Source organism: Schistosoma haematobium, chromosome 1, assembly GCF_000699445.3.
Source record: "Schistosoma haematobium chromosome 1, whole genome shotgun sequence".
In the NCBI taxonomy this organism is placed as follows: Eukaryota; Metazoa; Platyhelminthes; class Trematoda; order Strigeidida; family Schistosomatidae; genus Schistosoma; species Schistosoma haematobium.
Genome location: NC_067196.1, coordinates 24,806,822 through 24,823,190, shown reverse-complemented (window position 1 = coordinate 24,823,190; position 16,369 = coordinate 24,806,822). Strand labels below are relative to the sequence as shown.

At 34.9% G+C, this 16,369-nt stretch overlaps 1 protein-coding gene across 1 annotated transcript in view; it reads right to left on the bottom strand.

Moving 5' to 3' along the window:
• Positions 1–371: 371 nt before the first annotated feature.
• Positions 372–16,369, bottom strand: part of MS3_00005861 (uncharacterized protein) — a 31,869-nt gene continuing 15,871 nt past the window's right edge. The window contains exons 4-6 of the mRNA XM_051213949.1: positions 12,274–12,447; positions 3,450–3,587; positions 372–614 (exon numbers count right to left, since the gene is read on the bottom strand). Of these exons, the coding sequence (XP_051073513.1) occupies positions 598–614; positions 3,450–3,587; positions 12,274–12,447 (329 nt within the window). The 3' untranslated portion in view covers positions 372–597. The remainder of the gene's footprint in view (positions 615–3,449; positions 3,588–12,273; positions 12,448–16,369) is intronic.

Below are 16,369 nucleotides of genomic sequence, written 5' to 3'. Positions count from 1 at the left end.
TTACTTCTGCGTATCGTTAAAATGATTAGACACATCTCAGATTGCTCATTATCGTTAGGTAGTTTACATCGCATGAAAAACATGGGAATGAAGAAATCAACAATTGACTTAACAGAGCCTATTCATTAATTGATAACTATTTAGTATGTGGATTCTCCGAGTTCTTATCGGGGAATGGGATTTTGTGCAAAACAGCCATTGGTTAGCATTCGATAATAATCAATTTATACTCCAAAAGCGGTTAAATTTGGAATGTGGAGTTGTGGTTTCTCATTGCTGAGTAATTTTTCTACTCTAAGATCTAAAACTATCCATTCCATACTGAGATGTTAAACTACAATGAAGGTTATCGTCGAAAAGACAAAACCCAATTTTTTGTTGTATTGGAAAATTTATTCTAAATTCTATCATATTTCAGTTGACATTCATTAATAATGAAGGTAGTTAAAAGATAAATAATAAAGCTTGAAATTTCACGTATGAATGATCCAGTATCAATAAGGTGAGATTTATAAAATAGAAATATGTATTTATAAAATTGTTTATAAGGTTTGCGGTGCATTCACTTAGTTTGGTGTCTCCACCTTCGATTCATCTTTACAGTTCTGCTGGTACTGTGAAAAATAAGAACGAGGGAAATCATCTAGATAAAAATATTTTAGAGATTTACGGTGTACTATAATAAGTTTTTGTAAATGTCATGATTTGCTTGAGTGCTGTTACTGATTAGCTTCCATCAAATTTGAACTGACAGAACTGGGTTAAAGGAAATATTATATAGAACTCTGGATTATAGACTTGAATGAGAATGCTTATAATTATTCTGTGCTCGTAGGTATTAAGTATGAGTGGGGATCTCAACTAAATGACATCACTAAATTATTTAACCGTATACCGCCCAAATTTGCATCTAACGTAACATTCAATTTTGAAACAGACGGTTTTTCCCATTTATAAATTTGAATGAAGCTAGGACACAATGTGAATTCATTCATTTTGTGGATTATCTTCAACTACCCACAACCTAGAAATAGTACTGTTAGCTATTTCAGAAAAGTGTACATACTTTATGCCGTAAAACCAAAAAAGCTATCATCCTGACGGTTTTCACTTTAAAGGTATCCTTCAATTTATGAACAACTATCTTTTACCAAAAATATTCTAAATGTCTCCTTTACCATCGGACAGATTTGTCAAACGGAGAATTAACGATTGACAATACTGGTCGAATAAGAAAACTAGGTTTGTGTATTTTTGGTAAGATACACAAATAATGTCATGTCGATCTTCTAAGTTTCAGTTCAGTGTATTTGTTGTCGATTTGTTTCATTCTCATGAACTCTGTATTCTATTGCTTAAGTCATCTTTTTTCGTACTCTCAACTAGGAACCCTAGTGAATCATCTTATAATCAATCCTTTTTGTGATTATTACCACGTAACTTTTAACATCAAATTTTTAGTAACAGAATATTCACATTATTTTACACAGAAATGTCCAACTATATGAACATTTATTATTCTATAGTTATTCCTCTTTTTGTGCTTCATTGACAAGAACTTGATGTGTGGGTGAGGAAAATAATGATTGGTTATTTGCTTAGACTAGTAGATAGTCTGATAGGTATTAAATGAATTATATATTGTCTGACTCATTCTTACTCGTTTTGTCGGTTTTTGGAGTGGATATATGCTTACGTTCTAGTAAGGCTAGTCACGTGTTCCTGATTCGAGTTGTGTTGAATCCCTATAGAATAGACACTACAAGGGTATCTGGTGTAGATATTCATCTAAGGTAAATTAACGTCCTTTTAGTGTATACGGAAAAACGGTATGTTATAACAGAACCTGATTAATATAATATGTACGCCACTTTAAAATAAATAATACCATTATTTATAGGTTGTAAATAGTTGGCCCTTAAATGCTCTGATACTACCGAGAGTGGGGAGAGTCAGCTCTCCCTTTCGAAATGCTCTCACATGACCACATAAATACAACCACTACCAGGGAAGTCCTACTCACTGCCTTCTCGCAATGGGGGTGCTGTTTACGAAGTTGGGAGGACGAAAAGTGAATGTCCGGTGCTTTAACCGGCTTGGTGTTTGAAGTGAATCCATCTAGGGGAGTTGGAAAACCCGGATTCCAAACCAATCGTGCACATGGGCCATACGATCCGAAAGGGAACAAATGGTGTATGAACCTATTGTTGGTCACCAGCTGTCATGGGCTACACTGCCTTGTGGATCAGACCATTAGGTCGAAGGCTCCGTGTGGGGCCCCCTATGTAAACCACTTACTTCGGTTTGGTCACCCCGGTAGTATCTCAGCCTTCACACAAATGGAATGGTTTATGTGGCGCATATATATTTGGTGCCTTGTACCGATGTTTATGCGTTGAAAAAAATAACTGTAAATAGTTGAAGAGAATCCACCAAACAAATCAGTTCACATTATTTTACCACAGATGTTATTCTTTGTAGTGACTTGAACCAAGACTAATTTGTCAAGGCAATTTAGTAACTTGTTTAACTACTGATTTCTGCGACTGGTAAAAATGTTTACTATGGATGAAGGGTAAGTTCTATCTGCTATTTACCGCAACGGAACGAGACTGCTTTGTCGATGCGATAAAGAAAACAAGACGATAGAGGACTGGTTTATTCACCAACCACCGGTCACTTTGAATTTTTTTTGGTTAGTCAATAATTTTGGATATGCTGAACTGGTAGTAATCAATAATCTAATTTGTGTATAGAATCCGCAAAATTAATAAACTAACTTGACTGAGAAATATAATTCATCACCGGACAGTGTTTTTCTATTCCTAATATTCTTACTTTACTCGAATGTGAAAGATTGCATGACCTAATGTTATTCTGTCTAGTTCTACTTGGTAAATTACCATTCTTCATCAAATTGAATTCATTTCTATGTCTAATTCACCTATACATATGAACTGGACTATAGGTCCTAACAAATATTGTGAATTCCCTTGAAATGAAACAAATTGTAACTCTACTAGAAAAGTGAAGCAATTTATAAATGTATATAGTCGATAATTTTAATAAAACTGGGGGATTTATTATTAAATTCAAATCAGTTCAGATATGAAAAAACATATATATGCATATATATAGTCTAGATTGACTAAATTATCAAGACTAAATTGATGATTGTTGTTGTTAGAATCCAGCCTAGGACAGAGCTCGAACCAGGGGGATTTTATACAAAGGAAATATTTTGTTTTACTAAGGAAGCTAAACCTCGATTTAAATACAATCATGAATATTGGTAACTGGTCAAGACAAACATTGAGAAATAGTAACCTTCGATTCATTTAGTATTTTCACAACTACTCATCAACTCTGTATATATCCTATAGTCTTTCTACTGAATCAATTAAATTCCAACTAAAAACTATAATAATTTTAATAATTTTTAAACATACCATAATCGCTAAGGTGAATTACTTTGAACGTTTGATTGACATTTCGATATGCTTGCATATCAACATGACAAGTTAACAATTGCCAATGATGTGTATTTGTTAATTTAATGTTGGCTGTTGCAGTTGAAGTGATTAAACCTGTTATAATGTAAAATTAGAAATAATTTCTTTAAAGATCATACTTATAATCTGAATATTTCTTGACTATTGTTGGTTTACTTTTCAACCAAAACTCTCATTAAGAGATACGAAGACAAATAGACGGGGAGAAAGTAGTTCTTGCTTTTAAATCTAGCCAAAAAAATGAATGTTATTGGTACCACTTGCTTATTATTATTGTTACTATTATTAAAAAAATAGAACATAGTGTATGAACCTATGTTGTTCTATACAACAATTAGTCAGTTTACTGCATCCACACTTGACCTCCAACGGTTGTACAATTAAGTACATTGATTATTTGTCAAACAATATTTACCAAAATTAAAAAAAACACCTTACAGTATATCTTAATACAAACTAATTTAGAAACCATCAGATTATATGCTCTACAACCTATCATTGAAAAAGAAATTTATGGTATAAGATTCGGTGTCTAATTTATTTACGAGATAAAACTCCAACTGATAACGGAGAGTGTGAGCGAATATCATGTTTACTTTGTCAGTGTATCAAAACAGAATGAGAAACCAAATCTATTTGTACAATCAGTCTTAGTGTCATTCCCCTACTTCTCTTCATACATTTATATTCTTATTCCATGTTTTTTTCTTTGACATTCTTTTCTATCTTTGAATCTTATCCCCCTGTAATTACATTTCCATCTGAATTTTACAAAATTTATTAGCTTTACTGAGTCAATGTAATTTTCTGATCATCTTTCACATAACTTCTGTGATTATTTACAGTGAATGTTCATCATTATCTATTTAAAAAATAACTGTGTCTTCGACTTTAAGCTTTGTATACTGTTTGTACTTTCCAGTCGGTCTAATGACTCAATTATTAATTTATTTTCAGAAGGGGAGGGTTTTGTGGAGATTGAATTCATGAATCGATTAAATCTAGATCACCATGGCAATTCAACTGTATTTTTAGTGAATTTTAAAAAAGTCATTTGTTGAAATCACGAACCGATTGATGTTAGACCACCATTAAAAACCTGTAAGCACTGGACGGCCGTTTCGTCCTAGTATGGGACTCCTCAGCAGTGTACATCCACGATCCCACACCCCACAAGATTCGAACCCAGGACCTATCAGTCTCGCGCCAAGCGCTTAACCAACTAGACCATTGAGCCGGCATCCAATGGTGATAGTGTCTAACCTCAACCAATCCACGACGTTGCGCGACCATCTCCCATCGTACTGAGGTAGACACCTGTTTCTACCCGACACGGATTAGCTCCACTGGTCACGACTTCTCATCAGAACTCCGAGAATTTTCTCATGAAGCTAGTCATGATTTCAATCAACAGCTTAACAATCTCCACAACCACTAAACTGAAAAGTCATTTGTAGTAAACAAAATTAGTTTATTTGATAATCTTATTGGTTCATAATGAGTCATTTAATAGGGAAGAACAGTTGTTATATAAATGTGTTCAAGTTCTATTTTATCACCTTAACAAAATTGCTATCTATGGGAATTATCTGCTCATTCTAATTCATATATACATGTACATACAAACACAAAAGAAATGAATTCATGTGTTATAACTGACTCGTTTAGTATTTCAGTAACAAAAGACTTATTGGTTTACTTACTTACTTACTTACGCCTGTTACTCTTCGTGAAGGAACACAGGCCGCTCACCAAAATTCTCCATCCAACCCTGTTCTGGGCAATCTTTTCCAGATCCTTCCAGTTGTTATTCATCCTTTTCATATCTCCTTCTATTCCCCGACGTAATGTGCTCTTTGGCCTTCCTCTTTTCCGCTTCCTTTCGGGATTACAATTTAGGGCTTGCCTCGTGATGCAGTTTGATTATTTGCGTAATGTATGCCCTATCCATTTCCATCGTCTTTTCCTAATTTCCTCTTCAGCTGGAAGCTGGTTTGTTCTCTCCCACAGAAGGCTGTTGCTGATGGTATCCGGCCAATGAATGTTGAGTATCTTGCGTAGACAGGTATTTATAGATACTTGTACCTTCTTGATGGTGGTTGTTGTAGTTCTCCAAGTTTCATCTCAGTACTGTAGAACTGACTGTCTTGATGTTCGTATTGAAGATTCTCACTTTGATATTGGTTGAAAGTTGTTTTGAGTTCCATATGTTCTTCAATTGTAGGAATGCAACCCTTGCTTTGCCAATCCTCGTCTTTACGTCTGCATCTAAACCTCCTTGTTCATCGATGATGCTTCCCAGGTATGTGAAGGATTCTACATCTTCCAGAGTTTCGCCATCAAGAGTGATTGGGTTGCTGCTCTCCGTGTTGAATTTGAGGACCTTGGTTTTCCCTTTGAGTATGCTGAGGCCTACTGATGCAGAGACTGACGCTACACTGGATGTCTTTATCTGCATGTGTTTGTGTGTATGCGATAGGAGGACTAGGTAATCTGCGAAGTCCAAATCGTCTAATTGATTCTGAGCTGTCCATTGTATTCCGTGTTTTCCTTCAGATGTCGAGGTCTTCATAATCCAGTCGACCACCAGAAGAAAGAGGAAGGGAGAGAGTAGACAGCCTTGTCTGACTCCGGTCCTTACATGGAATGCATCTGTCAGCTGTCCTCCATGCACGACCTTGCACTGTAGTCCGTCGTATGAGTTCCGGATAATGCTGACAGTCTTCTCAGGAACTCCGTAGTGTCGAAGAACTTTCCATAACATCCTCCTATCTACACTGTCAAATGCCTTCTCATAGTCAATGAAATTGATTTATAGTGACGAGTTCCCCTCAACTGATTGTTCGACGATGATCCGTAGTGTCGCAATTTGGTCTGTGCACGACCGATCCTTACTGAATCTAGCTTGTTGATCTCGAAGTTGGGCGTCTACTGAATCTTTCATCCGGTTCAGCAAAACTCTGTTAAAGACTTTCCCTGGTATTGACAGTAGTGTAATGCCTCTGTAGTTTTCACATTTCCTCAGATCTCCTTTCTTTGGAATCTTGACGAGGTGTCCTTCTTTCCAGTTCATCGGCACTTGTTCTTCCTCCCAAATCTTTTTGAATAGAAGATGAAGCATGTTTGTGCTACAGCTGGTATGTTGTCGGGTCCTGCTGCTTTCCCGTTCTTGATTTGTCTAATGGCCATGCTGATTTCTTCCGTCGTTGGTGGGTTGACATCTATAGGAAGACCTATGTGTGCTGCTTCGATGTCCGGTGGATTCATTGGAACCGGCCTATTCAGGAGTTCCTCGAAGTATTCTACCCATCTGTTTCGCTGTTGTTGAATTTCGGTGATTGGCTTGCCTTCTTTGTATTTGACCGGTCTCTCTGGTTTACTGTATTTCCCTGCTAGTTTCTTCGTTGTATCGTAAAGCTGTTTCATATTTCCTTCTCTAGCAGCTTTTTCTGCCGTCGTTGCTATTTCTTCCACGTATTTCTTCCTGTCGGCTCTAATGCTCCTCTTCACTTGCTTGTTTGCTTCTATGTATTCAGCTTGTGCTTGGACTTTCTCTGCTCGTGTTCGGCTGTTGTTAACTGCTGCCTTCTTGTTCTTCCTTTCTTTGATCTTGTCCAGTGTTTCTATAGAGATCCATTCCTTATGATGGTGTTTCTTTAGGCCCAGAACCTCTTGACACGTTGAAGTTAATGCTTCCTTGATGCTTTTCCAGTTGTCCTCCATAGTAGTTTCTTCTTACTTCAGTAGATCTTGTAAGGCTTGGAACCTGTTGTTGAGAGCTATCTTGAATTCGTTGATTTTGTTAGTATCTCGAAGGAAGGCTGTATTGAACCTTTGTAGTGCTGTTTGCCCAGTTGTTCAGTGCTTCTTTAGCTTCAGTTTTAAACTGGCCACAACTAGGTGGTGATCTGAAGCTACGTCAGCACCTCTCCTGGTTCTCACATTTTCCATTGTCCTTCAGGATATTTTATTGGTGCAGATATGATCGATCTGGTTCTCTGTAGTGTGGTCCGATGAGATCCATGTAGCTTTGTGTATACGTATGTGTGGAAATATTGTGCCTCCTATGACCAATTTGCTGAATGCACACAGATTTGCAAATCTTTCCTCATTTTCGTTTCTTTCTCCCAGTCCATGTCGTCCCATGATATCTTCATATCCGGTGTTGTCTATTCCAACTTTGGCATTTAGATCTCCCATTAGAATAGTTAGGTCCTTTCTTGGGCACTTCTCTATGATTGACTGCAGCCGCTCGTAGAATTGATCTTTAATGTCGTCGTTGCTATCATTGGTGGGTGCATAACATTGGATAATATTCATTTTGATCCCCTCCTTCTTTGTTTTGAATGATGCTTTGATGATTCTGGATCCGTGGGATTCCCATCCTACAAGTGCATTTCGTGCTACTTTGGACAGCATAAGAGCGACTCCCTGAGTGTGCGGAGCATTTTCCTCTTCACGACCGGAGTATAGTAGCATCTCTTCCGTATTTAGCCTTTGTTGTCCAGCTTGAGTCCAATGGGTTTCGCTGATTCCCAGTACTGCCAAGTTGTATCTCCTCATTTCCGTTGTTATTTGACTGGTCTTCCCGGTTTCCCACATTGTTCGAACGTTCCATGTACCTATAAAAATTTTTGCTCTGGTTGTTAGGAATGGCATCGGCCTCGTGGCTTCCGAAGGAACTCGGCTTTCACCATGAAGCGTCATAATTCTTCTAAATGAAGACCTTCTAACTCCCAGGGCAGAGTTAAAATGGTTTGGATTATTTTTTCTGATAAGCGTTTTTTTAGCGAGTTAGTTTTCTACGGGATGGGGACACTAACCCCATGCCCAACCCTCCTCCTTTACCCGGGTTTGGGACCGGCAGTAACTCTGGAAGAGCTACAGGCGGAGTTTATTGGTTTACGAACAGCAATAATAACTCCCGAGCAGTACCATTCGGTGAGTCTAGTTTATGTGATATTTTGTGTTTGACATGATGAGCTATTGCAGTTCACCAGTAACAAATGAAATCAGTTATTTAAATTCATTTGGTAATGTTTTATTTGAATATTCACATTGATTTTTAGGACAGAAATTGATCAGTCTCTTATTGGCATATGTGCATACTGTGCCTATTGCCTCGATATAGCCTTAATTCACAAGCATTTTAAGCAAATATGGATAGTGGCTAGCAGTAGAATCTTGGACACGTGTTTCGTCTTATTTAGGACTCGTCAACTGGACGTAACTGCATCTCACAGTTGATGTACACTCTAAGGCTCGAACCCAATACGGTTCGCTTGAAATGCCATCACGTTCTTCACTTAGCTACTGAGTCCTGATAGGACGAGACGTGCGTCCTGGTTTCCAATACTAGCCACTATCCATTTTTCCTTATGAAATTGACAATTGTTTTGCAAAGATATTTTATTGAAAACAAAAACGTTTATATCAAAATAACTTCAATACGTTTATTTCAATTAATTGAATTTATATAAATAAAAAAAAGAAAATTATAAATGACTGTTTTATGTTTTGTCTACTTATAGAAATTGTATTGCATATATCTAATTAATGATTAAATAATTCTAAGGTCTATCATGCACATTATTTTTTTATTGTATCTTCTAGATATGATTTTTACTGATACATTATGTCATTCGAAACAATTGGGATGTTTTATATATTTGAAAACTTCAATTATTGGGAACTTTTTATTCACTTAGTTATTTCATGTCATTAAACAAACTATATAATGATTGTATTAGTTAGACTTCGATTATTATATTAGTACTCTGACAGTATAGTAACTGGAATATATATATAGCTGATTGGTATTGATAATGTTATAACGCTCAGTTTTACTTCGTCTAATGTTATAACGGTTGGATTTCCACGTTTACACTAATGGGACGTTAATTTATCTTAGACGAATATCTACACTAGATTCGCTCCCAGTGTCTATTCTACAGGACTTCAACACAACTCAGATCAAGAACACGTGATTAGCCTGACCACAACGTAAATATATTTCCACACCAAAGATCCGACACAATCCAACAACAATGAACAATCAACAATAAGTGAGTAAGTGATAATAATAAGGATAGAGGAATATATATAATCAGAAGGGGTTTTGTGCAGATTTTAGAAATCTCACTGATTGAAATAATGAGTCAGTTGAAGCTAGAACACCATGGAAAACCTGGAAGCACTGGACGGCCGTTTCGTCCTAGTACGGGACTCCTCAGCAGTGTACATCCACGATCCCACACCCCACAAGATTCGAACCCAGGACCTATCAGTCTCGCGCCAAGCGCTTAACCAACTAGACCACTGTTGGGGACTATAGATCCCCAAAACTCATATTTTGTAATTTCATCTTATCGATTAACTTATCGATTAAATGTTTAAATATTTGAATGGCAGTCAATTGATGAACTTATCGATTAAATGATTAAATAGAAGTCAGTTGACGAACTTATCGATTAAATATTTGAATGGCTGTCGTTTGATGAACTTATTGATTAATGTTTAAAAAAAACATTTTGCCATGACAATATCGATTATAAATATTTGTATAAAGACGCTTGACTTGTGTGCCTGATTGACCTGACCTGACCTGTTATCTGCTGGTTGCCTGTAGAATACACTTCTACGTCTTACCAAGACTTCTTGATCGCGTTAGCTGAGCTGGGGACAACGGACCAGAATAGTCTATCGAGATTCTGAATCCCTTGATCCAATCGATAAGTTACTGCCCTATAATCGGCGGCCCTTTGAGTTATAACAACCATTGAGCTGGTATCCAAAACCCGACACAATCCAACAACAATGAACAATCAATAATACGTGAGTAAGTAATAATAAGGATAGGGGAATATATATAACTCATCTGACACCTATCAGACTACTTACATGTCTGACTAAGCAAATAACCAATTATTATCATTCTCGCTCACACATCAGATAAATCAAAACATTTAGAAAATTTCATTATTCTAACTCTTGATTAGTTTGAACCGAGTTAGAACAATAAGATTTGTAGAGTTAAAATGAATTATTTCATTTTTTAGAGATTTTCAGTTTAAAGTAGACTAGATTTTTAATGTTATTGTATTTATGTGTTTTTATTCATTTATATAGTCAATTTACAATTCAATTCCTTATTTCTCATAAGTAGTATATATTCAAATCTTTTTCATTGTGAATAAACCTACAAAAAGATCATGGATATATACACTAACTACTTATTGAAATCTATTCTGTCTCAAAGTATCCAACTGTTACGAAGAATGGAAGCAAAGTATAACTGATTAATTCATAACCTTTATTTTCATCCCTGGTTATTTATTTTATGAAAAGTTATAAAATTTTCATAGATTATTTTATATATATAAATGACAGATATAATTTCATAACGGATATTTACGTATAAGGATTTCGGTATGCGAAAATTATTCTCTTAGGGATTTCATTTGTCAGATTCTATAATCAAATGATCAATTCAGTTATTTTGGCGATTATAGTAATTTTATCCCTCGATTTGGATGGTATTACAGTAATCAATAAGATGAACATTCAAAACTATAAGCAAAGCTATATGGTAGCTAGCAGTGGAATCTAGGATACGCGTTTCGTCCCATTTAGGACTCGTCACATGAATGTACTTGCATCGAAAACAAATTTTATAAAAATGACGATAAAAAGTGAGATTGATAAATTCCCCTAAGAAATAAAATTTACATCTTCCCATTTATTATTGACTGTAAATATTTGAGTTTTTCAGGTGTCGAATAATGTCATTCTCAGCAATTGACTGATGATAAAACAAGCATAAAAATTCATCGAAATAAACTTTACAACTCTTTGTAAAGTTGGATCCGAGACGTGCTATTCATTTTATTTGGGATTTATTAGGTGAATGTTTATAAATCCGAATGTTCATGTTCATACCAGGACTTGGACAGGGTACTTTTTGTTATAAATGCCAATACTTTATTCATTGAGCTTCTGAGTTGAGGTAGCAATTAACTTTTCCAACGGGTAAGAGTTAGTAATATCGTATTGCTAACATCATGGACTTCATTTAATCAGGTTCTATTAGCATATATACTTTAGTGGAGGGCCGTTATTAAATCGTCATTTAGATCGAACGATGTTGTCGAAAGGGCTCTCCACTTTAGTAGCCCGAGATCTGACTCCAAGGTGATTGTAATGATGATTGTTGTTGAAATATATGCGTTGCCTATCCTCGTATATAATCATCGACTTTAAACGCGTTAGTCAATAACGGATTTAGATAAGTCATATGACGAGAATGAACTTTCGAATACACGTATTTTGTATATGAAGTGAATGTAATAGAGAGAAGAGAAACGACGCGCAATAGAGATGGCTGGTAAACCAACTCCCATTTAACCAACCGTTAATCAGTATTTATAGTTACACAAAAGTAAGTTACAGACATGTGATTAGTAATGGGATAAGAAATGTACACAAAAAAAGTCAAGATTGATTAGCGAATAAATAACAAGGTCAGAACGTGACTCAAGTAGAATGAATAGAATGGGCTGTCTGAAAGCTAGAATAAGGTATATAGGCTTATTATAATAACCGACACTACAGTACAACCATAGCAGATGACCACGATAAAGCCTTTTAATTACAAGTTTGAGTAAAGTTTACCTTTTTATTCAAGCGTATTAATACATGTTAATTTTAAATAATATAGGGAGATGCATTGTTAATATTGTTATCATTATTGTTATTAGCTAACCTTCAACATCTACTTTTTGTACAACTCGTGCTTCAGATATAGGCAGTCCACCTAAATTCAAACGAATTTGTGGTGCAGGTTTTCCAGCACGTGCTTGACATTCAATATAAGTACGTTGACCAACTGATAGAGAAGTTTCATTGTCTATGTGTAATTCAAGTTTTCGTATAGGATCTGATTAAATAGTTCAAAATATATTAGAAATAAGATATATACATTCAACATTAATGACTGACATTAACATACATTATCCTACAAACTATGAATGCATACAAGAATTCTTGAATGGATCTAATTTGTAATAAATGAATACAAAGTTCATAAATAAAGTAGAATTATGCTTAGTACATGTTTGTTTTTAGTACGTTTAGATCAGTTTGAGTAAAATGTGGAAATATTATTTATTAATTGTCTATATAGATCGATTTTATTTACAACATGGAATATTCAGAATCAATGTGGAAACAAACGGTAAGACTAAGATTTTTAAGATCAATTTAAATTTAAACAGAGAATAAATGATAGTTTGTTAATGTATAAGTTACTACTTTTGTTGAACATCTTGATTGAACTTCAAATATATGAGTATTGTTAGAATGTAAAACAAAAATTCCTAAGTGAGTTACTGTTGAGCTTGATAAACTAGATTTTGATTAGAATACAATTTTCATCAGAAACTGATATCAGCTGAAGAATCAATGAAAACTGGAGATGAGAATGAGGACCTCTGGGTTACGGCTAGTGGCTCAAAGGTGTCATGTTCTCTCAGAGAAAACTGAAAGACGTCGGACTTCATTCCACCTATAATTGTTTATACTCACTGCTGAGTATTAGGTTTTAAACTAGAATAATACACATATTCAAAGCTCCTAGATTATCAGTTATTCTCTAGTTGATAATAGTTCACGACAGAAGGTATATTTTGCGATAGTGGTGATTTGTAACTCAAGAGGATAAATTTTGTGAATTGAGAATCTTTGATTAAAGTTGTTTATTTAAGAAGTTTTCATTGTCTTTCCAAGCAACAACAACAACAATGATACAAACTTAATAGAGAAGTGAGCTATTAAAACTATTGATTTCAGAATTGCATAAATTAAACACGTTAATTTACAGATGTTCAAACTTAATGGTTTGAGAAAACTTAAACATTGGTTAATTAGCTACTTTGACACACTGATCGGCATCAAATAACAAAACTTGAACAAAAGCAACTTTGTTTTTTTCACTCACTGTAAAATTTTCGCTAATATTGAGGTATGTACTCAAGTAGACAAAGACTGATTCGTTATTTGACAAAATTATTACACTCCTTTAATTTTTTAATCAGTTAAAAATGTGAGGATATACTATTATAGGTAGAACAAATCACAGATCAATCTCATTTTAAGGTACTATTGAAAACCAGTGATTACTGGACAGCTTTATTCATCCGTATATAGAACTTACCAATTATGTGTGTACACGACTCAAGACGGGTTCAAACATAGAAGCTTCAGGTGCAATGGCAAGTTATGAGTCACAGTAACAACTGAGCCTCTGTCCAGTTATGCAGTTCCAACTCCAATCAGCTTCAGATGTAGGGGTGTTGAGTTCGTACTACCGGGCACTCCCACACTATAATGGAATGTCTGTTCACTGATTCCTGGTTTTTCATAGTATTTAGACTGATATTATTCTGTGACGAATGACGCTTACAAATTAAGTTGATTTCCATCAATCTCCCTGAATGAAAATACATCACGATAGTTCTTCGAAGTACTACACAAATAATAATTTTCACTCGAAAGATAGAATTCCAGTTAGGTGAAATTCACTAAGATCGTACAGTTTCCCTCAACAAATATACACGAATGTTTTTGAACAGACCCATATTATATTTAATCAATTCATGTATGTTTCACAAATGTGTCAAATAATGGTTGGTATAAACGAAAATTCATAATCCCCATGAGGACCTAAACAACTATATAATTTTCACTGATGAACTCATGAAGTGATTTTAGCTAAACCACCTCCGGAAACCTGGAAGTACTGGACGTCTGTCCCATCCTAGCATGGGATTTTTCGGTAGTGTCTATTCATGATTCCACACATGGGAATCGAACCCAGAATTTTTGGTATCAGGCTCGAACACCTAACCTCTAGACCATAGAAACAGCATCCATTGGTGTTAATATCTAGTATGAGTCGACTCACGATCTTGCACAACGCTTCATCCACTGCATCTCGTGGATAACTGTCACAAACCCGACACAGCCCACACTATATTGGTCACAACTTCTCAATATAACACAAAATAGTTTGTTTTTTATAAACACATATTTCAGTAAAGGAAAAGATTGTCTTCATATTCTCATTTGTAAAAGTCACAACGTCTCGCATTTATATGGAATAATCAATAAAGCGATAAATTTGTTAATAATTATATATGTTACCACTGAAATATTTGTAGTGTAGTTTTTAATACTAGCAGATAAAATAATTTGATAAACGAACCGTTAGACCAACTAGAAATGGCATAACGAACAAAAAGTATTTAAAAAATCATGGTCACCATGAACCAAACAGTAAAGTTTTATATTGACTCACCATTTAAATAACCTATTTTTATGTAGATGACTACCTCCAATTCCTCAATATCAAAACATTTTTCATGGGATATCAAATCAATTAGACTAATACTCACATTGCTTAGTGACCTATAAAATACTGTCAGCATAAAAGAACTAGACAAGCACAACATTTGTCACCACTCAATGATTAATCAGTCTAAATATTCTAGTCTCTGGGGTATAGCTAAATGGTAACGTCTCATAGTGTGAAACTGGATTATGTGAATTTGAATGCACAAAAAACAACATTCCTCTCAAGATTAAAGGTATACTTTACTGATGAGTACAAAGTAATATAAACTTAAGTCCAGTGTTTCATACACACTACTTATAAATATCTAACAGCTCGATAGTCAGAACATGATATCAGTTCATGAAGTTATATCATTCTAAATTGATTTATAATGTATATGACCGCACACAAGATTAAATAGTAAAAACTGGTGGTATATAAGGCATATATTGTGGAAATTATAAAACTATATCACAAAGTAAGCCTTAACTTGGAATCCTCAAGGAAAAACTGAGAATAGGCAGACATTAAAAGAGTGAATAGAACTTGAAAACGACTGAAAAAGAGAATTCAGATCAGAATAGGTTGAAGAATCTTGATCGACGGACTTAGCTTCACAAGGAGTAACAGGTGTATGTAAGTAAGTAATTTCTATATTTTGATAAATTGTGAAAGGTAATAATAAACTTTTTTTATATTAGAATGTTATTGCTGTGAATGTAAGTCCGGCTAGTTATCATGTAATATTATTCGCCAATCGAAATACGACTTATTCACTCTTATACTGTAATGAACCAATGACGTTCGAGCGGACTGATCAACCTAGCATCCTTATTGGTCCTTTGCTCACCTAGCCCGTTCAGTTGAGTACAGAACACCGATAACAGCTTCCGCTATGCGAATCATTTATTTCAGACATACTTAGTTTATATACCTGCCAAATAGACCTCATCGCATCATAAAATAGGAAATAACATTTTTACAAGATCAGGCTAAAAAAGTGGCTATGAACGTGGAAGACTGGAATCCATAAACTGAGTATGACTTAAGAACAATTAATCGTATCATAATAATCTATGGGTCAAAATGAATCTTATAATAAGAGGGATATAAATATACACAATCTAGTTACTGAATAGTTATACGATATGAATATATATATATATATATATATATATATATATATATATATATATATATATATCAGTTCATTCATAGCTCTTTGTTAGCGGGACATAGACTGCATTAAAGCATGCTCAATGCACGATTGCTTTGGTGCACGCTGATTGGCTAATTCTTATCTAATAAGCGTTAGCCAATACTTAGTGATCACTCTAGAAATCTCATGTAAAAACTATGAATATACTAACGTTTTCCCTATTGTGCTTCTTACTTCCATCTAACTTTGTTATTTGGAATATAATCTCTCCCCTGTTCCACCGTGTTCTGATTTAGGAACTTGTCAAGT